The 27,705-nt window shown below is 35.6% G+C and overlaps 1 protein-coding gene across 1 annotated transcript; it reads right to left on the bottom strand.

The window, feature by feature from the left end:
• Nucleotides 1-6,078: 6,078 nt before the first annotated feature.
• On the bottom strand, nt 6,079-27,616 carry LOC144974890 (DNA replication licensing factor mcm2-like). Its single transcript, XM_078918355.1, has 19 exons — nt 27,473-27,616; nt 26,774-26,976; nt 25,419-25,582; nt 25,096-25,184; nt 21,856-22,030; nt 20,542-20,651; nt 19,707-19,816; nt 18,831-19,038; nt 18,145-18,279; nt 17,575-17,766; nt 16,866-16,973; nt 16,124-16,360; nt 15,394-15,558; nt 14,846-14,920; nt 14,527-14,604; nt 13,962-14,114; nt 12,421-12,603; nt 12,080-12,235; nt 6,079-7,745 (listed from the first exon to the last, which is right to left on the bottom strand). The coding sequence occupies exons 1-19, from the start codon at nt 27,476-27,478 to the stop codon at nt 7,635-7,637; spliced, it is 2,658 nt and encodes an 885-aa protein (XP_078774481.1). The 5' UTR covers nt 27,479-27,616; the 3' UTR covers nt 6,079-7,634.
• Nucleotides 27,617-27,705: the final 89 nt, after the last annotated feature.

Genomic DNA, 27,705 nt, shown 5'->3' with positions numbered 1-27,705 from the left:
AGACTAGATAAGCTCTAGGCATATAACAGGGTGTAAGATATAACAATCCGTAAGGTTCCGATATCTTGACTATTCCATGCCTTTGTCCCTTTAGTGAAATTTGGAAGTTTTATATTGACATTGGGCTTGATTGGAGCAGAAACTGTCCATGTTTTAATTCAAGGTATTAATTACCTTTTGCAAATATTGTTGTCCACTAATAAATAATTGAAGGGTTAACAAGAATAACCCCTTACTTGAATCCTATAATCCTAATTGAACAGGCAGGGTTTCAACGAAATAGATGCACAACCGAGCAGGTCCTTGCCCTCACCTCCTTAATTGAAAATGGATTTGAAAAGAAATTCAAAACAGGCACAGTGTTTATTGATCTCTCTGCTGCGTATGACACAGTGTGGACTGGTGGCTTGATGCTGAAACTTGCAAAAATAATCCCATGCAGAAAAATCTTGATACTGCTCTCATACATGACAGGACCTAGGAATTTCCATGTGGTACTTGGTGGCAACATCAGCAAAGTCAGAAGAATAAAAAATGGAGTACCACAAGGCTCAGTCTTAGCACCAGCATTGTTTACCGTCTACATAAGCGACATGCCTCAAACAACTTCCACAAAACTAGGATATGCAGATGACTGGGCCTTAGCATACCAATCAAGAAACTGGTAAGATATAGAAACAACGCTTGGCAAAGACACCACGGCCATGAAAAGGTATTTTGACAGATGGTATTTAAAAATGAATACGACAAAAATAGTTGCAACTGCATTTCATCTTAACAACAGGGAATCACAACGAAAACTGATGATCAAGATTGATGACACAACACTACCAACTGATCAAAATCCAAAATACCTCGGAGTGACACTGGATAGACGGCTGACCTATAGAACCCATCTTGAGGGTACAACATGAAAGATAGTGAAATGAAATTGTCTACTCAGAAAATTGGCAGGAACAACATGGGGAGCATCGCAAACTCTTCTCAGAACATCAACCCTGGCCCTTTGCTACAGTGTGGCAGAATATTGTGCTCCTGTTTGGAAGAGAAGTGCCCATACAAACCTTGTTGATGTAAAACTAAGAGACTCGATGCGAATAGTAACTGGATGCCTGAAATCAACCCCAACACAATGGCTGACAGTCATGAGCGCTATACCACCCCACTTGAGGAGAGAGGATGCAACACAGAAATGGATATTCAGAGCTGAAGAAGATAGTGGAATTCCTCTGCAAACCATATACAAAACTGCGCCCCCAACATCAAGACTAAAATCTCGTTCACCTTTCTACCTATCAAAGAAAGAAAACAACACGCTGAAGCCTGGTGCGAGGAATGGAAAAGGAATAAGCCAACGGGAGGGGAACTAATTGAAGATCCCTGTAAAAGTCTCCCAGGTCTACAGGATCAACCAATAAAATACTGGGTAGCTGCAAATAGACTACGGTCAAAACATACAAGAACAGCTGCCAACATGCACAAATGGGGGCTCCAAGAATCACCAACATGCCCAAAGTGCAACCAAGCACCACAAGATGCAAACCACCTCGTACTAGACTGCCCAGAGACAGAACTGGAAGGGGGATTTGAAACCAGCAACAAATGTGATGATGACTTCCGAACCTGGATTGATACCTTGAACATAGAAGTGTAGCCGAACGATACTACTACTACATTAAAGGGTTTTTTTTTTTGAAGCAGGTGGAAACAGCTCGTCACACCTTGCATGACTGACTGTACAAGCTGTCATGTCTGACCAGACGTCCAAACCATGCAAGTTTCCATCTTTTAGTTTTAGCAATTGCAAGCAATGGTTCCCGTCAACCCGCAAGCTTTTCTCCATCTTTTAGAACATCCTCATTAGTATGTTCCTGATATAGGATTTTCCTGTAACTCTTGCTCTCGAACACATTGATTCGCCTCTCTAGTTCCGCATTCATTGTCAAGACATCATAACCATATACATATTAGCAGATAGTACAAGTGACTTGTAGTCTATTTTTAACTTTAATTGAAAACTCGTCTGGCTTTTCCAAATCTTTTTGAGTCTCACCATGTCCATTCTTGATTTGACTTTTGTTACACTATTACACATTCCACCCTCAGTCAACAACACTCCACGATCAAAGATATTTGAAGGTTGTAACCTGTTGCAGAACCTCATCATTTAGGGTAATATTAGCTTTGGAATCAACTTGGCTGTTGACTAGAATCTTCTATATTATATCTGTGTTGATTTCCATACCGTATTTAGATGCTGCCTGGTTCAGAATGTTGGTTAGTCTATAATTCTAGTTCGCTGTGTGCGATGAGGTCAATGTCATTATCAAAACGTGTTACATATTTCCCTGCCCCCAATAGTGGTATAAGACTGATGGTTTTGGAGGGTTTCTTGTAGTATTCTTTCGAGATTTATTATGTTAAAGTTGGGGAGAGTATTCAACCCGTCTAATTCCAACCGTTGTTTTGGACAGCACTGGTGGTATTCTTATATAGTTGTTCTTTTGTTTGGATGATTCCTTCGTCAAAGTCATAGTCTCTTAGTGTATCCCAGAGTACATGCCAATCAAACCCTTTCTTGAAGTTGAAGTCTTATACAGTTGTGGAATAACTTTTTGGTGCTGTGGAATTTCTCGAGAATTGAATACCTGCTGGACTGCTTCTCCCTGTCCTGAAATTGCTACATTTCTTGAGATTACCCTTTTTTTTTGGTAGAGGTACCACTAGGGATCGTGTCCGTTGTGTGTTCCGATATTCTGAGAGTATTTAAGTATTGTTTGTTCCCCGCCACATTTTATCAGTTCTGATGGTATATTATCTATTCCAGGCGATTTATTATTGCACTCTCCACTTCCTTCCTTACCATTGAGGGGATATTTCCTATTTGTACATTATTAAGCTTCACATTATATTTATAATTATAAGGTGTTGCAGTACTATGTCCATCTGTTTATTACTTCTTTCTTATTGTTAATAGTAATAGGGTTCCGTTTTCATCTTCTAATTTGAGATCACCTAAATGTCTCATCGTCACAAGCACAAGATCCCACACAAATGCTTACGAGATGATTTACAAGGAAAAAAATATAATAATAATAATAATAATAGATCTTTATTGTCCATAAATATGACAATTTGTCATTTAGTTACACTTGTTATAATGTTAAACGATAACTAAGATTGAACAGATATTTCACTCCTACTTATTTTCTCTCTCTCTCTCTCTCTCTCTCTCTCTCTCTCTCTCTCTCTCTATCTCTCTCTCTCTCTCTCTCTTTCTTTCTTTCACACGTGCGATATACACAACATAAACATATTCATTTCGTTTTCAATTTGTTACGATTGTGGCAATTCGACACCAAAAATTATCATCATTATCAATTGGTCAGTTAATCTTACATTAAATAAATTAATCAGTTAATCAGTCAACGAATCAATCCTTGGTTTTTCTGTACCATATGAAATATTCAAAATTTTTATTGCTGATGGAACGAACGTTGATTTATACTTGTTAGTTCTACATTTAATCTGACAAAACCTTCTCCTAGATGGTAAAAGACTAAATTCATGGTATAAAATATGTTTTTTATTGTTGGTAATTGAGAATGCTTTCCTTTCTATTGCTTTTCCATGAATTCTTTCTACTCCATCAAGAGGATGGTTTATTATTTTTGATGCCTCTTTGATAGATTTTGAAATTTTTGATTTATCTTTAAGTCGGCATCCTCCAAACCATATGGTGCAGCCAAACGCAATTACACTTTTAATCAATGAGTCATAAACTCTTAACATAGTTTTCTTCCTTACTTGAAATGTTCTCAATTTCCTTAGGATGTATAATCTTTGGGCAACTTTCTTAGATATTATATTAATATGTTGAGAGAAATTGAGGGAACTATCAATGGTTATTCCTAAATATTTAAAATAGTCAACTATCTCAACATCATCTTTACCGATCGCCACACACTTTAAGTCGTTTTTATTTTTTACACCAAACACCTGTTCTTTCGTTTTTTCAACATTTAATTCAAGCTGATTTTGTTTACACCAATCGGTGAATATATTTATTTGTTTGAAATAATTCTTTTCGGTAACTTTATCTTTTAATAAGCCAAGAATAGCAGTATCATCTGCATATTTCACTATAAAACAATTTTCAAAGGATGGTCTGCAGTCGTTGGTGTATAAGATGTACAGGATTGGGGAACTCACACAGCCTTGGGGACATCCGTTCGACAACGTTCTTTTGTTGGAGATATGTTCACCCAATTTTACACATTGCGGTCTATGGGTCAGAAACTCTTTATACCATTTAATAAGGTAGTTTGGAATATCCATGCTGCACAACTTTTGAAGCAAAATATCTGTGTTCATGGCATTAAAAGCTGACGAAAAGTCGACAAACAGGATTCTGGCGTAATTCGAGGGCGTTTGGTCAAGGTGTTTCGAGATCAAATTTGTGGCGGTTAATAGTGCGTCTTCAACACTGAGATGTTGCTGGTATGCAAATTGGTACGGATCTAGCAATTTCAGGTCATAACATTTTTGTAGGAGCTCAGATTTTAAAATTTTTTCTAAACATTTCATTACAAGCGATGTAAGCGCCACTGGACGGAAGTCATTCAATACGGTCGGACAACGCTTTTTTGGAACTGGAACGACAATCGATGTTTTCCAAAGTACTGGCACTGATTGTTCATCGATTGACCTTTGAAAAAGTTTTGTATAAGGTATAGCCAGTTGTTGGTGACAGTTTTTCAAAATAGTTCCGGTAATGTTGTCTGGTCCTGGTGCTTTATGTTCTTTACATCTCCGGAAGAGGGAGCTTACGGTTTCTTCTTCAATATCTGGAGGTGGCTCATTGTCATTTGACAAACCGTTGTGAACAGGTGGGAGCCTGTCAAAACGACAGTAAAAATCATTTAATTTGTTGACATCAGTTTTCGTTTTTCCTTGTGGGAATGTTCGTTTCTTTTGGTCTACTCCTCCCATTTGTTTTATCATCTCCCATGCTTTCCTTGCGCAGCCCGATCTCAGTTGTCGCTCCATTTTATTTTTGTATTCAACCTTCTCTTCTTTTATTGTATTTCTGATCTCCTTTCCCTTTTCAAATTCTAGTTTAATGTCACCACTCATATAGGCAATTTTCTTTTCATTGAGTAAATATTTAAGTCGCTTTGTAACCCATGGCTTATTGTTAGGAAATATCTTAATTTCTTTTTTTTCCACGCATAAATCCACACAAAACTTTGCACATTATTGACCGTTTCCCTCTCAGCCGAGGGAAAGCACAAAACCAAGTTATCCCATCCCAAGACAATGACAGAAAACATAAAGGGGTATAGAAGAGACAGTAAGTGACCTCCCTGCCCACAATGGGAGGTAAGGAACCCCGCCCAGTTTTGAAAGCATTGTTGCCATTTAGAGAAAATTATTTGTTTTTATGTTTTTAAGGGTTTTACGGCGCTTGCAACACATCAATCATATCGCGCCAGTAAAAAGGAAGAATATGGGATAGTAAAAAGTTATTGAATTACAATTAAAGCACTTAAGAAAGGGGGGATTTGTTCAAATAGGAAACAAATGTATATTACAAGAGCACATTATCAAAGTACTTAGTTTGAAATCACCTAAAAGTCTCATCCAGACACAAGCACAGGTCCCTACTACGAAGAGTAAGAGGATTTGTTTTTAAGGGTTTTACGGCGCTTGCAAAACATTTTAAAGGTCATAATAGCGCCAGTAAAAAGGTTGAAAATGGGATAGTAAAAAGTTCTAGAATAACAATTAAAGCACCCAAGAAAAGATAAGACAAAGGGGAATTGGTTCAAATAGGAAACGGATGTAGATTCCAAAAGCACACTATCAAAGTATTTAGTTTGAGATCACCTAAAAGTCTCATCCTGACACAAGCACAGGTCTCCACTAAGAGGAATACACTCAAATGTTTACAAATGTTATATAATATGTTAACAAAATTTACAACAGAAACAGAAATAAGATGTATAATCTGACCGCAGCAGCAAAAGAAATGAGACAAGGCTTAGATGAATTAAAAAATGTACACAAAATCACATAAAAATGTATTCAAATATTTTATTTTCATATTTTAAAGAGTGAAAAATCTTTTCAACCTCACCCACATGAAACCTAATAGGTCAATCGGGTGAGTGCTCTATAAACAAGCAAGGGTTGTTTTCTCTTTTTGAACCCTTTGTCAACATTGCACGAATTAGGTAGTTTCTTGATATGGTGGAAAGTACTTTGTAATACAACTGTGTCCTATCTGACCGGTAGCAAGCAATTGTTACTATCCATTAAACGTTTCAGAAACCTTGACACTGAATAACTATAATTTTTTTTACACACTTTATTGATAATAAAGTAATGGTAGGGACAGACTGCATGTTTTATATTTATACAATGGTAAATCTGCATGTTGCCAATGGTTGCTCTTTCTTTTTAATCGAAGTTGTATCAGTACAAGTACAAGGAAAAATGGAAGCTGATGTGATAGATCTGCACTTTCAAGAATGAATAAGACAAGACATTACAGAAATTCTCTGCATCTTTCTAACACTGAAAAACGTAAATTTAGTTTAAAATAGTATTGCAGGCAAGACTCAAAATTCCTTAATAACTTTTGCAATGTCAAAGGAATGTTTTCAGAAAGTTTTTTTTTCATAAAAATATTGGTAACCATTTACGATCATTCATCCCTTTGAGAAGAAGACAACATGTTGGATGTTTATAGATTTAGTAGTTTCATCATAAAAATAAAGTCTAATAAAAGGCTTCACAGAATTTTTTTTAAAAACGTATTTATCCCGAAACAATTAATCTGACCTGAGAACATATAATGCCCCACCCAAAAACAAGAAAAATATCCCTTGTCAAGAATTGAAATTCTTGCTAAAACAAGTCCAATGTTTTTAGATGTTTAACAGCACTTTCAACATTATTAGAATCATTTAAGTGCTTGCAGTCCAATGTTTAAATTGCATCAATATCTAATAGTAAACTTAACCCTCTCCTGACCAACTGTAGGAAAATCATCACATTCATTACGAAACAAACAAGTTTTCTTAGATTAAATTTACAAATCACAATATTTAAAAAGAAAAAGGTTTGTTATATTTGCAAGAACTTAATGCTGTTTCGTAAAGCTTGTTTTGCTCAAAAAATTATGTATAGAACGTTCTTACTGCTTTTGAATTTGAGTTTAAAAATTTATTTTGTGTGTTGCACCTGTACAACACATGTCAGTAAAAATCTTGAAATTCATTGGTAAGGGGAGAGTTAATGCATTTCATGTAATGTACAAGAAATGACACTCTCCACTAATATCTGACTGTCCCCAAATTCTGTAGAAATCTGCCTACAATATTCAGCCATGAGGTCACCTGAAGTCCCACGAAGACTTTACAAAATCATAGCCAATTTCTAACTAACACATGACACCATGAGCATAGAATAGGCAGAGAAGGCAACTGTCTAATATATTGATATTTTACAGATTTTTTTAATCCAGATCAAATCCAGGATACACAAGGCTGGAAAGGCATGCCCCATTCAACAATGTGTCAATTGATTTCTTTCCACTGTATCTTTTACATCGATAGCCAAATCACTCATCAAACAGCCTGAACGATGACCTTTCTTTTGCTGTCGTGAGTGAATCTATTTGCCTGGAAAACATCACTTCCATAAAATGTTGTCAGGCTATGGATATTGATCTGTCGTGCCTGGAAAAAGATAGAAAATGAAAAAAAAAAAATTATTATATATATGTAATCAACAATTCAAGCAGAAGATTCCCCTAAGATGACTCTTTGTGTGGTAAGTAAAGATATTGAGAATGGATGGGTGATAATTCTTGCACAACTCTGACCTCAGTGTTTTGATCTTGAGGCAAAATATCCCTTCTGACTCTGGTGTTAACACTTGACAAAACATTGTAAAACTGCTTCTAGATGAAAAAATGCCTAACATGGACTTGTACAGCAAGAGATGAAAATTGAATTAAATTTAAATTAACCTGCTGAAATAAATGACCAACAACACATTAAGCAGGACTAAAACTGTGAAAAAGGGCATATAATAGAGGCTAGACAAAAAGGGCCAAATGACCTAACGTTGACACATTGTAATTCTGAGGTAATTAGTACAATTGTTCGAAAATTGATATTAAAAACTTTTTACCGCTGTATCAAATTTTTATAACTAATATTATTGTTTGTTCATGTGTGTTGCGTGATACTGGAGGTACATCAAATTTGAAATTGTTTTTAAAAAATTGATTTAACCCACAACTAGAACCACCATCACTAGCAGAATTTGCAATAAGACTTATTGCACTAACAGTGCAGCAATTACTGATGCAATGAGGCAATCTAGTTAAGAGTGAACCAATATAAAAATGCATCTATCCGGTAAAGCCACATATTAAAGTTATCTGCATTTCCACCATCTCATTTACTCATGCTCATTAACAAATGGCGAGCTGAAAGAATGCGATACAATGACATAATCATGTATCTTGTAAAAAATAATTCCTAATTTTGATTATCAGTTTTTCAATAAAAATTTGCAAAATGATTGAAACAGGTTTCTGTTAATTTGCATACAATTTTTACTTGATAAAAACAAGGGCTTCAAAGTTCATGCCCCTTTTTTACCACCAGACTTGCCACCCTCCCATGAATGAAAAGGGCATTAAATTACCAAGTATCCTTTTGTCTATGATTGTGAAAATATAGGACCAGAGTCATGAAACACAAGAGAGGGCACTCGGCTTTTGAGACATGCCAAATTGAAAGTGATGCTGCCATGGAATTCAGGGCTAACCACAAACACACTACGTGCATATAGCACAGAAACGATGCTGCAGCACCTTCCATTTCAATACTTATACAAAGCACTCTCAACCCCTCTTCTTTATTCTTCCTGTTTTCTTTGTGTAACGAGTAAAAGGAAGAAGTTTTTATTTAATAGTTTCATTCCAAGTAATTTGTTTTCAATTGCATTGCCAATGGGCAAAAATGTGGTAATGATAACCATAATGATGATGATGGAATGTCTATCGTCATCATTAATAATAATAATAAGAAAAACAGGAATGCTGATAATAATAACAACGTTGATTAATAACAACAACAATAATAATAATAACAATATTAATAATAAAAATAATGATGAAGTATTGTGTATGTAAGTAGATGGTTTGTGAGTTTGTGTATGTGTATTAAAATTTGCTGTGATTACAATTTGTTTTTGTTTTAGAGGGTTTTAGGGCGCTTGCAACACATTGAGGTCATATCAGCGCCAGTAAAAAGGAAGACAATGTGATAGTAAAAAGTTCAAGAATAACAATTCAAGCACCCAAGAAAAAGTAAGACAAAGGGGAATTGATTTAAATAGGAAACAGATGTAGATTCCAACAGCACACTATCAGTGTACTTAGTTTGAGATCTCCTAAAAGTCTCATCGAGACACAAGCACAGGTCCCCACTAAGAGGAATACTTAAATGTTTTACAAATCATAAATAATATAAAGAAAATATAATACAGTGCATAACAGAGAGATGATTTACAAGGAAAAAAAAAATATCATCTCCCAAAACTAACTATACAATTGACTGTTTCCCTCCCAGCTAGAGCCAAGACAAAACCAAGTAATATCATTCCAAGACAGAAAGCAAGTTGGAAAACAGATATGGGGGGGGGGGGGGGGGGGGGGGGGGGAAATAGAAGACACAGTCTGTACCTCCCTGCCCACTATGGGAGGTCAGGAACCCCACCCAGGTGATTACAATTCTAGAATTATCTGGTTTGTATAGGCAACTTCTAAATGAGCATTTTTTTCATTCATACAGTGTCCCAGAAAGTACCGTAATTGAAGGTTGAATTAATGCAATCTGAAATGTTCCACAAGAGATAACAGAACCCAACCATGATAGCAGTAGTAGTAGTATTGGTGAAGTTATGCTGTATTGGTGGTGATGGTAATAATAGTGAGTTATGTTTGTTTTTGTTTTTAAGGGTTTTACGGCGCTTGCAACACATTTAGGTTTATAGGGGGGGGGGGGGGGGGGGGGGGGGGGGGAAAGAAGACAGTCTGTACCTCCCTGCCACTATGGGAGGTCAGGAACCCACCCAGGTGATTACAATTCTAGAATTATCTGGTTTGTGGAGGCAACTTCTAAATGAGCATTTTTTTCATTCATACAGTGTCCAGAAAGTACGTAATTGAAGGTTGAATTAAGCAATCTGAAATGTTCCACAAGAGATAACAGAACCAACCATGATAGCAGTAGTAGTATTGGTGAAGTTATGCTGTATTGGTGGTGATGGTAATTATAGTGAGTTATGTTGTTTTTGTTTTTAAGGGTTTTACGGCGCTTGCAACACATTTAGGTTATAAGGCAGGGGGAAAAGGAGGGGGGGGGAATGGGAAGAAGACACAGTCTGTTACCTCCCAGCCCACTATGGGAGGTCAGGAACCACCAGGTGATTACAATTCTAGAATTATTGGTGTTGTGGAGGCAACTTCTAATGAGCATTTTTTTCATTCATACAGTTCAGAAAGTACCGTAATTCAAGGTTGAATTAAGCAATCTGAAATGTTCCACAAGAGATAACAGAACCCAACCATGATAGCAGTAGTAGTATTGGTGAAGTTATGCTGTATTGGTGGTGATGGTAATAATAGTGAGTTATGTTTGTTTTTGTTTTTAAGGGTTTTACGGCGCTTGCAACACATTTAGGTTATAGGGGGGGGGGGGGGGGGGGGGGGAATAGAAGACACAGTCTGTACCTCCCTGCCCACTATGGGAGGTCAGGAACCCACCCAGGTGATTACAATTCTAGAATTATCTGGTTTGTGGAGGCAACTTCTAAATGAGCATTTTTTTCATTCATACAGTGTCCCAGAAAGTACGTAATTGAAGGTTGAATTAATGCAATCTGAAATGTTCCACAAGAGATAACAGAACCCAACCATGATAGCAGTAGTAGTATTGGTGAAGTTATGCTGTATTGCTGGTGATGGTAATTATAGTGAGTTATGTGTGTTTTTGTTTTACAGGGTTTTACGGCGCTTGCAACACATTTAGGTTATATCAGCGCCAGTAAAAAGGAAGAAAATGGGATAGTAAAAAGTTCTAGAATTACAATTAAAGCACCCAAGAGAAAGTAAGACAAAGGGGAACTGGGAACAAATAGGGATCAGATGTAGATTCCAAGAGCATACCTCCAATGAATTTAGTTTAAGATCACCTATAAGTCTCATCCGGACACAAGCACAAAATCCAACAAGAGGAATACACTCAAATGCTCACATTATACATTCCAAATAACAAATATAATACTATATAACAGAGAGATGGTTTACAAGGAAAAATAAAATCATCTCCAAAAACATAACTATGCATTTGACTTTTTCCCTCCCAGCCAGGACCAGAACAAAACCAAGTATTCTCATTCCAAGACAAAGACAGAAAGCATGTTGGAAAACAGATATAAGGGGATAGAAGACACAGTATGTACCTCTCTGCCCACTATGGGAGGTCAGGAACCCCACCCAGTGATGATAGTGATGTGGTTGGTGGGTGCATAATGATACTGTGGTAGTGGTGGTAGAAGTGATGATGATGGTGGTGGATGTTATGGTGACAGTAACAAGATGTATTCCTAAAATGCACTCTTATGTTCCATGATGCTCTATTTAGGGAACTCACTTAGGTATCAGTAACAAGATAACTTTGAAAACTCGATTTCACGCCAAACTACAAAAAAGCTGGTTATTTGTCAACTGAATGACACCATTATAACCACTACTACCTCAATCATTGATACTTATCCTACTACAGAGAAAAAAATTATGGGAAATTCCAATCTATGTAGAATACATTCAAGACAATTTACATTCCTTATTTAGTGTTCACTAGTGGGTCCCAATAATTTTTGAGAATTTTTTTTTCAGCACTAAATCCTTGTTGGAGCAAACTTCTGCATAGACTAAATATTCGATAAAGCTTAACGTTTATAAAAATAAAATGGTCATGGTAATTCAACCAACCTTATCAGCCAAGTCCTTTTCTGAGATTTCAATCTGCTCCAAATCAGCTCCGAAACGATTCCTTTGATAAGCCATTTGATCTTGTGCTAATTGTTTCAATATGAACAGCAACAACTCATTGTTATCCTTTCGGAAAGATAAATATCGTCCAAACGTCTGGAAAAAAAAGATAAAAGTTTTAAGAGTTTTATTTACACGTAAATGTGAATATTTTTAGAGTGCCATAGAAAAGTTTGGTTTTTATAAATCCAGTAATCTCATTAAATCCTTAATGATATTAGATAGTGAAATTAATGCTCATTCCTTGAGCAGTACACTTTCTTTGTATACATATTGCTCACCTTTCTCATTGTCCTCATGACACTGAATTTCTGTGTGTTGATGAAACTCTCCAGCATGATGCGGATGGCCATGTTGACATCATCCTCATTAACGTAGTCTCTTAAGTGCATGCGTGCATTTGCCTCACTCATTCGAATCATTGACTCAATGTGACGCACTGTAATTGGAATGCTTCCTGTGGCCTGAAAAAATTTAAAATGGGAGATTTTTACAGACAATACCATGACTTATTAAAATTCATTTTCAACATAAGATTCTTATATGCACAGAAGAAAAGTCGTAAGTAATGTTCTGCAAGTGCTTCTGGTAATGTAAAATCAAAGTACAATAGAAGACAGATTCAATAACACCTTTGATCTCTCGTTCATTGGGACTTTGGCACTATTAATTAGATTACATAGATCATAATAGAAAATCACATCTCTTTCATTTTAATTAGAAATGTTTTAACAATTCTATATATAAACAAACGAATATATAAAAGTTCCTAAAACATCATCTGCTCCCATCCCTTCCCCCTATCCTGTCGACCATCATATCCGAGACAACTGCTAGCCTCGTGTCACTTTTGACACTTTGCGCCAGCCTGTCTAGACTGACGTCATATTACTGGGAGATTCTATGGAATTCATGCAATTGAACACAGGTGTCAATTTTGACATAAGACATGGTGGCGATGAGTTTTTCCACCGATGTAATCCCCATTCATGAAATTATAAAACAAACTTGGAGACTATGCTAAAAAAAAAAGACCCCCCCCCCCCCCCCCCCGACATACATGAACATCAGATATGAGGACAAATGATGGAAAAGATGTCATTCGCAAAGAAAAAAAAAAGAAGGAAAATAAAGAGAAGCACTGCCTTCTATTAACCTATTAATAAAAAACAAAGCAATACATGATTGTGACACAGATCCTCCATTCTACCTAACAAGAGAAGGGAAGGGAAAAAATTGGATGAAACATTGATATATAGCATCAATGATGGACATGATATAGAAAAAAGCCAACAAAGAATAGCTCGATCAAAATAGTAATCCATAACCAAAAATCGGTGGTAACCAATACAAGTCTAAGTATGAACACCAGCGTGAAACTGGCAGACACTTACATCCTGTAAGATTGCTAAACATGGACTTCAAATATGTAGAATAAAAAATAAAAACAATTTTTAAAATGAGAATTGAAGCTTTTGAGCTATAACTTTATAGAAGAATATTGAAAGCTCCACGGACAGCCAAAATGTACCATGAAGACGATCTGAATATTTAGAAGAGAGAAGATACTCATGTCAACTGTTAGGAAAAGGCAAATGAAGTAATTTGCACTTATGTGGGGGCATTGAAAATCTGGTGGTTTCTGGTTTCATTGATGATTGATGGAAAGAGAGCAAGACAGTGACAGAGGATTGACAAATCTGTGAGAACATTTGAACCTGCCAAATATCCAATTACTTAGTGCAGAAGATTGGATCGTAGTAAGAGATAATGATGTGATTATGAACACAAGCAACCACTGATGATGATGATGAAAACCTACCATTGATTCCCTTCTGAGCTCAGAGAACAATTTGGCAACTTTATCTTGATCCATCTGGTTAAGTTTTGGTTTGACCTTCTCCTTGGCATACATAATGTATTTCTTGAGGAGTTCTTGGGGGATAGGTTCCACTTTACTTTCCTGTGGTAAATCCTGAAGGTTAAAAAGTTTAAATCTTACTTCAACATACCTTAGATTATTTAAAAGGAGGCACCTCTGTTAAGAATCAATCCATCTGTGATGGGATTATATAAGTTAGAGATCACTATATAAATAATCCCAGTTTCTCTATTGTGATTGGAGTTGATATCTACCATGACAAGCCACTACTCCATCAGGTTCCCCCAATATAATACTGTACCATGATTCAGGACAAGATTGGCAACAGCCTTTAAATTCACATGAGTACAAAAAAATTTAGTTTCAAAGAGTGGTCAAAATTAGCCCAGAATGAACCTGAATAGCTACTGCAGAGCTAATTAGAAAATAAGAACTCGGAGAGACAAGCATTTTGACTAAGATTAGAACTTACTAAAATTAAATACAATACAAGAAGCTGACTTACAACTGATTCATCATCTGTCGTGGCATGAGGATGATGTTTCATGTGACTTCCAACAACAAACTTGGCTAATCGTTCATCCTGATTTTTAAAAATAATAAAATTAAATGACAATATTATCATCATAACTTTAACTATTACAATGGGAAATTAGATGTACATGAGCTGCTGTTTTATTATTTGCCTTACAGTGTATGCAATACATGAAGATCATTTCATTACATGGTAAAGATGGGATAGTAAAGTCAAAGGATTTCAGATTCATTAATAGACATATAGCTAACAAAGATACATAAATACACTGAGTTCAAAGTCAACATACCTGAACAGAATCTGCAGTATCTCTTACCACACATAATACATCAAAACGAGAGAGAATAGGTTCCGTCAGATCAACCTAAAATAAAGAATTTGAAAAATGATGCAACATTATTTTTCTAAACATGCCTTAAACCTTAATAACACTGGTACTCATACTGATATTCATTGCCTTAAAATGATATATCTCCACAGCTGCCAACCTTTTCAAATTGAAATCAGGGACTTAGGAACCTTCATTCCAAACTCGTCTCAACAAGATAATGATAATTACAGGAAAATATCCTGCAATTTGGTAGAGCAGGCTGCATAGTAAACTAAAAATACAAATTTTGATTCCAGGATAAATAAGAATTCACGTACTTGGGTAGTAAACTGACAACAGATGGTGACTGCAATGCAGAGATCAAAACTAGAATCAGTAAGGCATCCGCTCTCCAAGGAAAACCATCAGATTACCAAATGGTATTATCTTTATGTCCATCCCATAAAGGTTGCCATTTTAATTCAATTCAAGTTTATTGGTCATTTACTAAAGTAGAAACCACTTACATTTTCTGAAAAAGTGAGAGATGGATCATAACGACCGCCAATAGGGTTACCAGCAGCTATCACAGTACAACGGGCCTGCAGGGAGGTAACTATGCCAGCTTTGGAAATTGAGATACTTTGTTGTTCCATGGCCTCGTGGATGCTGGTGCGGTCTTGGTCATTCATCTGATCAAAATGATGAATAACGGGAGACAAATGAGACTATGTAATATCATGTAAACGATAGGAGTGCCTATTCATGAGATATTGAAAACAGTTAGGGACACAATACAAAGAAAAAATATGATGCTTGCCATGTGAGAAAAAAAAATTAAATAAAAAAAGATAAAAAGAATTTCCACTCATCAAAACTAGATTTTGTATGGTACAGATGCACGCTGTCTATCTCTCTCTCTCCCTCTCTTTTAACAATGCTTCCATCATAATGATCCATATTAGCTACATATCACATACAACTATATAAAAATCCCACAAACTGAGAGCACATGTCTATCTACTAGATATTTTTTGCTTTTCAGTCATTCCCAGCCCCCCCCCCCTCCCATATATGTCATAAATTGTTAGATTTCACTCCATTCTAAACGTATAATCAAAGTGCAATTATTTGATGATATGTACTAGAACCCTTATGAATTATAGGAACAAAGAAAGGTGAAGTTAAATCTTCATTGAAATCAGAATATTGGAAAATACAAAATACTGGTAGTTCTAAAAAGCTTAGATCACCCACCTTGTCAAACTCGTCAATCAAACAGACACCTTTGTCAGCAAGAACCAGAGCACCAGCTTCTAGGGTCCATTCTTTGGAGACAGGATTCCTCTGGACATATGCTGTCAGACCAACAGCAGATGCCCCCTGACCCGATGCAAAAACTACCCTGGGTGCGGTCTTCTCAACATATTTCAAGAACTGAGATTTAGCTGTTCCAGGATCACCACAGATCAAAACATTGATGTCTCCACGTAACTGTGAAAGGGGAGTCAGTTGGGATAAATGTAAGAGAATATCTATTTCCATTTGAAAATCAAAAGACCGTGTTGATGTAAAATAAAAAAAAAATTTAAATTGAGCTTTTATATAGCACAATATCCACTAAATGTGCTCAAAGCGCTTTACAAGGGATCCCTGGCCAACAGCAACACCTAACATCTAGGACGGGACATGATGCCTGTTAGACGATATTACAATTTTTTTCGGACAGAGACAATGCTGTTAATGGCCAGGTACTCATTTTACACCTGAATACAGTAAGATAATGTGAGTAAAGAGCTTTTTCCAAGGACTCAACTATGTGCCGAGAGAGGCTCGAACCCAGGACCTTCCAATCTGAAAGTGAGTGTAATACCACAAGACCACATAGCTGCACATGTAAAAAGAAATCACTGTCAATTTTTCTAATCGCATTATAAGCCATCCAGCAACTACATGTCATCATTAGTTTTTCTAAAGAATGACATGAGGATTGATTTACCTTGTGTTTCTGTCCAGGGTTCTTAGGCTCTCCACCAAATACAGCCAAAGCCAGTGCTCTCTTGATATCTTCATGACCATAAATTGATGGAGCCATGCTGGCAACAATCTGATTAATGATATGTCAGGAATTGGTTAAATGACATTAGAAATTAACGTAAGGTAATTTATGAAATGATACAAATCATGGCAAAGCAAATAAAATAAATGTCGAGTTAACACTTTTGTCTAACAATTACTTATCTTTCAAATTTAAAATGAAACTATTTGAATTCAAATCACACACCCATTATATGACATGCTTTAGAAGGAACTTACACGATTCACTCCTCAGTGGTTATAATTAATGAGATTGTGTTTTGTACTAGCTAACTTGCAAGAGAACATTTAATCTTTGTTGTATTTCACCAGTATGCAAAAGCTATTTACATTAATTCTGTAAAAAAAATAAGATTGGGAGCATCAAAATTGTTCCATACAGACCATATTAAATTTTTGCTGATGAGCACAGAATGACTAGCAAGTCTAAAACTTATAAAACTTTTCTATTAAATTGATAAAAGAGTAATTTGAGAATCTTTTTTAAATTATGGGTAATTATATTAACCTTAAACGAAACCCCTTATGTGTGGAGTTCCCATTGCGGACATACTCCTGAAGGATTAAACTGTTCTAGGTGAGCCCTGTTAAGAATGTATTTTGACACATACCCTTTCTCCAATTCTTTCATCCTTAGACAAGGTGACAATGGCTTTTATGTCTTCATCTGTCAACATGAACACAGCCATCTTGTCATCTTTTTTTGTGATGTGATTGGCTTGAATTACAGTGGCAAATACAGGAAATCCATTATTCACATTCAGAGACCCGTCATAATTGTTATGGTAAATTCCTGTTAATTCCTGAAACAATTGGGATTTTATATTTATTAGTGATTTACAAAAAGTACTGACAATTTTGATGCAAGAACAGTGCAAGGCAATTAAAAAGACATAAAAAAATAAAGGGCAATATCTAAATAATACAAACATCTAGATTTCTGTTCATACTTTTTTTAGTCCCTTTGAATTGGCATATGATGTCAAATTTTGACGAAAGAAATGAAAAATGAATAGGTATCTTAGTCTAACCTATCAGTCATCAACCATACAAAGTTCTTTCTGAATGGAATGAGGATTAAATGCTTAAGTCATTTTAAAAACCTTTAAAACAACAATTGATGGATTTAAAATTGGAACAAATTTGCCCAAATTAGCATTTATAATTGCTGATGTACTCACAATTTCATCCCCTGGCTTGCAAGTGTCCACTAAGTCATCTAGAAGAATTGCATCTTTGGAACGAGGCAATCTTCCAGCAGGGACCTTGCCCGGGCTTTCTTGAATAGTGACACGCTGATAATTTTTGTACACAGTCTGAGAAAAATTAAAGAAAAATTCCATTCACATTAATAATATCAGCAATCATGAACTTTTTTCAAAATGATTGTCATTGGCTTATCATGCAGTCAGTTGCATTTGAAAAGGACTATCTACCTTGATGCAATGCAGACTCTTTAGTGAGCTGTTAAATGAGAAAGAGCAATTAACTCATGAGACATTTCACAACAGCATTATCTCTGCTTAAAAAAATAAAAAATGTAATATCACCTTACAATTGTTATTCTGTAAATCTTGGTAGTGAATGATTTTAATATTTTTGTTAGATAAATGAGTGTTCCATATCACTCATTTAAATTTCATATCATGCAGTGTGTTATTTTGAATATTATGGTAAAGAAATAGAAAAATTAGAAATAAAGCAAGCAAGAACGAAAAGACACATTTATATCCCTTATAAGATTAAAATTGAATAATTTGGGACACATTACCATTTGCCTTAAAATGCCACTAAACTTATTGACCAACAAAGTCCGAGAAATAAAGATATCAAAATGCCTACCGCAACTATTTCCATTACAACTTACCTGTTCCATATTGATTTCAAAAGGTCCATGACTCTGACATTCTGGACAAGAACCAGGCTTTACTTCTGTGTTTTGCGATTGGTAGAATGGACCAAGGACAAATGAACACTTGTTACAATCATATCGGATTACACTGAGTTGTGGCAGTACACCCGTCACACTTGTCACAACACCATTGGTTCTAATCAGTTGGTTCAGATGAAGTTGTCTAAAATTAGGGGGCGGGGAATTCAATTTATGGAAAAAGAAAAAAAAAAGTAAAGTTTTAAAATCCCTTCAAAAGTAAAGGAGGGCATAATGACTTTGAAAACTACCTTTTAAAATCTATGTACACTTTTTAAAAATCTTGGTCAGACAATAAGCCTTTATACCTGAGTGCCACAGGCTTGATCACCGTCTCTATTACTATCATTTCAGTTTCTTATATTTTTCTTTCACTTGCTCTACCAAAATTGATCATTCTTGTCAAAATCACAAAATCATAGTTCAGTCTTTTGGAGTTTTTTAAATCTATCAAAATGAAGATCGAATAAACAATTCTATGCCGAGATTACAATAATAAATGCTGCATGACTTTATCAAAGTTTCAATATTGAAGGCAGAAAATCATATTGAGGTTAAAAGAAAAGCAATTCTGTAAAAAAAAATTTTTTTTTAAATTGATTTTTTTGGCATTAAGGTAACAGCCTTGAAAGTTCCACCACTTTATGACCTGTTGGAAATCAATTAACTAAACAAATAGCCTTTTATGTTTCATTACAGATTACAGATTTTGTCAAAGCAAAATCCAGGAGCTGAGAACCTTTGGACAATTATCAATGTCCCCCTTCCCACTAAGTCAAATCTTTAAGCTTTTCTCTTAATTTGTATTCTTACCTGAGAGATCTTATGTCTTCAATCAATGGCAAATCTGCAATTCTCACGTGTATATTTTTAGCGATCTTTTCATAATTGGGGTACATGTTGAACACAACTTCTGTGGCAGCCTGTTGGAGATATTTAATATTTTATCAAATTACATTTCATGATTAAACGCAACTCAAAATAGGAATTTGAGATAACTAAATAAATTGAGTAAATTGATACGATTTTCTTGTCTAGGAAGTGCATAGAATGTCAAAATCAATTATGCTAAGATTTGATGGAAACTTCATGGAAAATAGTTCAAAATGGTATATAAAAACAAAACATTTAATATTGAAGTCGAAAATGGTTACATTTATTTTATGAATCCTTGAATCAATATTGATGCAAGAAGTCTCCTTGCACTCGAGATGTAAATTTTTAAAAATGCATTCAAACTAATCTTGTGAAAAATAAATCCAGTATGTAATTTTCACTACCAATTTCTGTCAAGAAAAAAATTATGGGTAATTCTAGGCATTTTAAATTTAATCCAATTAAACTGAAAAGTTTTATTTTTCTATTTCTACAGTTTACTACATATCCAATAGTTATATTATCCCTTTAATGACTTGTCAACCAACAACTGTGTAACTTATTCTTTGTACATCAGGAGCTCAAGACTGGCCTTGTCACATAAAATGCATCATTCCTAACACATTGAATGTGTAAACTATTTTAGTTATATTACTTTAAAACAGACTTGCATCACCTATCTCAACAATCTTCATAATGGTTAAAAAAGAAAATATATGAAAAGATACTTCAAGCTGATGAATAAAAATACTTCATTTCTCAATAAAACTACCTCATCCAGATTATTTAACATTTCTGTTGGTGCTTCAGGTAAAAAGTAAGCCAAGACTTGTTCAACTGATGCCAACATGTTGTAGTCAATGATAAGAGACTCTTTGTTGCCTGTGGGGTATAATACAGATAATTAAAGTTGGTTAGGCTTTTAAAAATTTCCTTGAGGATTATTGAGTTATAATTCAAGACATAACAACTGCAGACTTGCAAATGTTGGAAAACAATACCAGTTAGTTACCCCATTCTCAACAGCTTAGCAGAATGATCAACAAAACCTTCCGATACTTTGAAATTAAAGCAAACTAGATCTAGATTTCAAAGAAAAATGTCAGTGGTTAGATAAAAAATCCGAAAATACAAATTTGACTGAAAAATGTAATGTAAACAAATCCCTTTTTTCTTTAACTTTGATATCATACAACAGTAGCTTCATTCATCACAATATAACTATCAACTATTTCATGGTTGAGAGAAAACATTGAGTACAGCTTTCCTAGACAAAAGCTAAAAATAAGACACTTTTTTACTCACTGGCTCAACACGTATAAGGGAAGCTACAAAGCTACACCACACTAAAAATAGTACAGAACGAAGTGTTCTGCTAATAATTTTTTGTTTCTTCAAGGGACTGAAGGAGGTTGGTGGATCGATTGTTGACAAATACAGGTGAGTGGAAATTCCGACCATAGTTGGAAGATTTACAGGCCTGCAACTACAAAAAATTAAACTGAATTTTGCAGTTGAATTCTTAGAATCAGAAAGAATATGATAGTGACTGCACTGATTTTATGACATTTTTCGATTATATAAGCACCAGCACAAAGGCGGGGATGGGAAAGTCAAAAGATTGTATATCCACACTAACAACACAAATACCAAGCAAAAGTAAGAATCAGGGACAGGACAGAAGCAGACCCTAAGAGCAATCTGTTGTTTGGTCCAACTCAGACATGAATGATCCAATGTGAAACATTCAAATGTTAACAAAGCATCAGTAAGTGAAGTCTTTATCAATAATAGCAAAGATATACCTATGCCCCAAAATATATAATGGATCCTTCAATTTGACTGTTTTCCTTCAAGTTAAACGCCCTAGCAAGGTCAGAGAGAGAGAGAGAGAGAGAGAGAGAGAGAGAGAGAGAGAGAGAGAGAGAGAAGAGAAGAGAAGAGAAGAGAAGAGAAGAGAGAGAGAGAGAGAGAGAGAGAGAGAGAGAGAGAGAGAGAGAGAGAGAGAGAGAGAGAGAGAGAGAGAGAGAGAGAGTGTGTGTGTGTGTTCAGGGGCATATATTGATATGGGAAAAGAGACGATTACCTTCAACCATTTGTCTAATTTTTTCCCTGTAAACACTGTGTCCTCGCTGATCAACATAAGTCCTCAAGAAGTTTTTGAATCTGTGTTTAATTTCAGTCTTTGGTCCCAACATGGCCACCCATTCCTTGACAGAATGACCTTTCATATCCTCCAGATTCTCAATGCTTTCAATCATCTGATGCATGGATACAGCAAGATGTTAACAATTCATAGAAACATAACAATAGGACATTATATTTTTTTTAAAAAAGAGATAACATTTATTTCAAAAGCAGACAACCAATGGAACCAAATTCTAAACTTTTCATTCTTGATAGTTATGGGCAGTGTGAGATTTTCAAGCATGTGAATGACAGTTCATAAGACTAGAGAGTTTTTATTTGAGAAGAAACTGTGAAGGTGGATAGCCAATGTCAGAGAAATGTTTTAATTAGAAATATTTATATTATCATGACAGAAATACTCATAGCAGAGACGCCAACATTAAATTTGGCTCACAGGAATTTCCGCAAACAAGAAAAGGGGATTGGGATGGTATTTGGCATTGTGTTTACATATTGTATAGTTCTAAATAGAAAACTGATTAGAATTATATTATGATATATTATAAATACAATGCCAAATACAATCTCAAAGTTTTTTTATTTCAAACGAATTAAAGCCCCAAAACCATATGGTAGTGATTATAGTACTGGTGATAGTGAGGATGATGTGGTGTTTGTGGTTGTAGTAATAGTGGATGTGATGATGATGTGATAGTGGTTGTAGTAGTAGTAGTGGTAGCGATGATGATGTGGTGGTGGTGGTTGTAGTAGCAGTGATAGTGATGATGTGGTGGTGGTTGTAGTAATAGTAGTAATGATGAGGATGTGGTGGTGGTGGTTGTAGTAGCAGTGATAGTGATGATGTGGTGGTGGTTGTAGTAGTAGTAGTAGTAGTAGTAGTGATGATGAGGATGTGGTGGTGGTGGTTGTAGTTGCAGTGATAGTGATGATGTGGTGGTGGTTTTAGTAGTAGTAGTAGTGATGGTGTTTGTAGCAGTAGTGGTAGTGATGATGATGTGGTGCGGTTGTAGTAGTGGTGGTAGTGATGATGATTTGGTGCTAGAGGTGATGGTTGTAGTAGTAGTAGTGATGATGCGGTTGGTGGTGGTGGTTGTAGTAGTAGTAGTAGTAGTTAGTAGTGATGATAATGTGGTGGTAGTTGTAGTTGTAATGATGTTGTTGTGGTGGTTGTAGTAGTAGTGATAGTGATGATGTGGTGGTGGTGGTTGTAGTAGTAATGGTAGTAATTATGATTTGGTGGTAGTTGTAGTAGTAGTGATGTGGTGGTTGTAGTAGCAGTGGTGGTGGTTGTAGTAGTAGTGGTAGTGATGATGATGTAGTAGCAGACTTGCCAAATTGAAAACTTCAAATTTAGTAATTTTAATGTAAATTTTTAGTAATTTGACAAGGAAATTCATAATTTCTGAAATTGTGTATGAACAACCACAATATTATCATTATTATCATCATTATTATAGTAGTAGTAATAGTAGTGGTAGTACTTGTTCTTCTTATCATCATTATTATTATTATCTCTATTATCATTTAAGTAATACTAAGAATTAAAAATTCGTAATTTTCCATAAAATTTCGTATTTGGCCATGAAATTGTCTAAAATTCGTAAAATTACGAAAAATTCATAAGATTCGGCATGTATGTAGTAGTGGTAGTTGTAGCAGTAGTTGTAGTGACTACGATATGGTGGTGTGGTTGTAGTAGTAGTTGTAGTGATTACGATGTGGTCGTTGTAGTGGTAGTGATGATGTGCTGATGGTTGTAGCTGTAGTTGTAGTGATGATGTGGTGTTTGTAGTAGTAGTGATAGTGATGATGATGTAGTGGTGGAGGTTGTAGCAGTTGTCGTAGTGATGGTTGTAGTAGTTGTGCTTGTGATGATGATGTAGTGGTGGTGGTTGTAGTAGTAGTAGTAGTTGTAGTGACTACGATATGGTGGTGTGGTTGTAGTAGTAGTTGTAGTGATTACGATGTGGTCGTTGTAGTGGTAGTGATGATGTGCTGATGGTTGTAGCTGTAGTTGTAGTGATGATGTGGTGTTTGTAGTAGTAGTTGTCGTAGTGATGGTTGTAGTAGTAGTGCTTGTGATGATGATGTAGTGGTGGTGGTTGTAGTAGTAGAAGAAGTTGTAGTGACTACGATATGGTGGTGTGGTTGTAGTAGTAGTTGTAGTGATTACTATGTGGTCGTTGTAGTGGTAGTGATGATGTGCTGATGGTTGTAGCTGTAGTTGTAGTGATGATGTGGTGGTGGTGTGGTGTTTGTAGTAGTAGTGATAGTGATGATGATGCAGTGGTGGTGGTTGTAGCAGTTGTCGTAGTGATGGTTGTAGTAGTAGTGCTTGTGATGATGATGTAGTGGTGGTGGTTGTAGTAGTAGTGGCAGTGATAATGATGTCGTGGTTGGAGGTGGGATATCCTTGTAACAAATTGACCTCACCGGATTGTGATGGAAGTTACCCGTAACCCGAAATTTTTTGCTCCAAACTGGACTTTTGTCATCACTGCTCATATGAACAGGAGGAAAGTTGAACTTAGTTCAAAGATATATACACTACAAAAATTATTTTTAAAAAATCTTGATGATACCTCTCTCAGCATCTTATAATATATCCCCCTCTCAACTAATTCTTAAAGTATTTGGCTGTGCATCATTCTTAATTTACAGTTCATCTTTCATAATACTCCTTCCCTCCCTCTATCTCTCTTCCATAACATTCTCCATCTATAAATCACCCCACGTCCTCGCTTTTTGTTTGTTTTTTAAAAATCACTAACACATCACTTATCAATTGAAAGCTCATTTGTTTTGTTCTTAATTATCGTCTTAGTATCTCTGCCTATGTGTTTTTCCTTTTTTTTCTTCGTAATTTGATGTCATTTTTACCTCTATCATTTTCTTCATCTTTTGTCTGTCCCCCGATGGACAATTCACATATTTTCATTGTCTAAACCATATATATTATTGAAATTTTCATTACATTTATGATATGGTCTACAATAATATTAAAGTACAGTATAACATTTTCAAATTAAAATTCACTGAGGTCCTAGAAAAAAAGTAAAAAAGAAAAAATAATCCAATTAGGAAAATTTGAAATTTTCTGTGTTCTCATTGTTATAGTATGAACAACAGTTTTGCGAAAAGAATGTGTAATGATTATATTGATAAGATGGACTACCTCCTCATCATCATCTTGAACAGCACCTTCTGCAGCTCTTTCAGCAATGCGACGTTTTCGGGCCGGACGGTCTTCATCATCATCATCATCTTTAGAAAATGGTAATGTAAAAGAACAACAGATTTAATCATCATCATTAAAACAGGACTGAGCAGTAAATATTTGGCAACATGAAAGTATTTCAAATTTGGGACTTCCATAATATCTCTAAATTACAATATAAACTTTAAGGAAATAACAGATTTTTCTCTTAGTTTAAGGCAGATATGTATTGTATGCAAGGAAAGGCCTCTAAAAAGTGCAATTTAATCAATAAATCTTACCATAAAGCAATCCCCGCCTCATACGACCTCTTCCTTCTTCTCGATCTCTATCCCTCATCTCCCTTTCTGCATCTTGCCTTTGTGTTTCAGACATGTCTGAATATTCTGATGTATCCAGCCCAGCCTCTTCAAACACATCCAACTCTGGTATGGCCTGGTAATCCCTGGAATACAAATTGTGTTTCTTTGCCAAAACAAATATATATTTATATTGTTTCCCTGAGAAAAAATATTTTAAAAAAAGCAGTACAAACAAGACAAGACTGCTTTACAAGGAATGAATAAATGGCTATATTTAAGATCAGGGATACAGTTTGGAGACAAAAATGCAAACTCAAGAGCACTTCACTTTAATATTTAGAGGTAAGAATGATTTTTAACACTTCCCAAAATTATGAACGAGGGATAAAGAAGGTAGATAACAGAGGTCATAATAGAAACCTGTAACTTTTGCTTGAGTTAAAATTTTAAAAAATAAAAAATATTTGGACATATGTAAATTTGCAATCAATATGACTAGCTTTTATGAAAATAGAAGAATCAGATTGGAAAACTGGTATGCAGATTCCACAAGGTATGAACACATTCATAACCCCCTTCCCACAAGGGGCCACTGTGTCTTCACATTGTACATCGTCAAGAGGGTTTCTCTTCAGGCTGTCGCTATTCAGACTCGAGTCTGAATAGTTTCCTATGGCTATTCGAACTCCAATGCACACGTGCAATCAACAAGTTCTCTGGACTTGAATCTGAATAGCCTCCCCTGGCAGTAAATTTCGAATTTATTTTAGTTATTGACAATTACATACAATTGATGTAAATGAAAATAACAATGTTACATTAACTATCATCAAGCAACCTAAACCTGCTTTATTTGATGAGAAAGATAAAATCATTGATCAATTGGAAGTCCAGATAGAAATTAGTAAATGAGGTCTAAAGGAAAAGCTTTTCTAACAACTTTACACAATGTCCAAACAAAATCAGGACAAAAGAATGACAGTGTTAGACAAGCAACAATCCTTCGACAGTACTAAGTAGGGTATCAGCTGTGTCAGCCTGATATGGGCAAAACAGAATTTCTTCTGAACTTTTCTTTTGCTTTCTCTCAGTTCCAGTTTCACCCTTTGCTTACTACCCGTACTGTCTCCCTTCTGTATTTGCGCACACACATTCAAGTTCAAGATACTTATGGCACGCACTTAGGAGACTATTCAGAATCGAGTCCGAAGTGACACTTTGTCATCTTCAGGGATGACCTTACATCATTGAAAGCCATCTGCATGTCCGTTATCTTTTTTTTACATTTACATAGCAAAGAATTTCAGGCCATAAAAAAACCCCCATAAAATTACCTTTCCAGATTGTTCCCAAACAGTTCTTCACCTTCTTCTTCATCTTCCACATCTCCATCAGGATTTTCATCATCTACCATATCTGGGTCATCTTCAAATGGTGGAAGGTCTCTACCAGGACTGGAGGTTAAAGGGTCTACTCTTGATGGTCTGGTGGGACTTGTGGCAGTGGAGAAGGGATCAGCATCAGAACTAGTGTCATCCTTTTGGGGAAAAATAATTAATTGACATTACCATTACCAGCAAAAACAGCGGTCTCAGAAGAAAGTGACTGGGGATGAGGAGAGAGAGAGAGAGAGAGAGAGAGAGAGAGAGAGAGAGAGAGAGAGAGAGAGAGAGAGAGAGAGAGAGAGAGAGAGAGAGAGGGGGTGTGGGGGGGGGGGGGGGGCGTAGAGAGAGTTGATGAAAATAGGATAAAATATATATGAACCGACTACCTGGTCTATACATGCTACTGTTACTTCTTTGCAAGTGTGCTCAGACGTGATTATACATTCTGAAAACAATATTGAATCATCTGTGCATGGTAACAGAACTTGAACAAAGAATCGCCAACGCCAACACTTGGACTTGACAAATTACTCCATGCATACATGGTGGGGTGGTACCAAATCAACGAACCCCATTCCTTTGTTTTTATTTTAATGTAATATGATTATGTAATTATTTCAAAGTTCTGAGGATTTGATTTATACTTACAGCCATTCTGTAGGGAGAAATGGAATTCTATAAATTAAATATAGATATCACTAATCACTACTTGATTTTTTACAAAAATATAACACGCAAGTATAAAGCGTTTAGTTTACAGCAGAGGAACTAGATCCACCAATATTTCGCGGGAAATATTAAGGTCAAGTCAAAGGTCAAAAACTATTAAAATATAGTTCTTTGTTATGGAGATAATGATGTTTAGATTTTTGCTTCATTAG

This window comes from Berghia stephanieae, chromosome 6 (genome assembly GCF_034508935.2).
Source record: "Berghia stephanieae isolate SIO BIC M18660-M18661 chromosome 6, UCSD_Bste_1.3, whole genome shotgun sequence".
Taxonomy (NCBI): Eukaryota; Metazoa; Mollusca; class Gastropoda; order Nudibranchia; family Aeolidiidae; genus Berghia; species Berghia stephanieae.
Note: the sequence above shows the minus strand (reverse complement) of the source record. Positions and strands in the feature narration are given on the sequence as shown.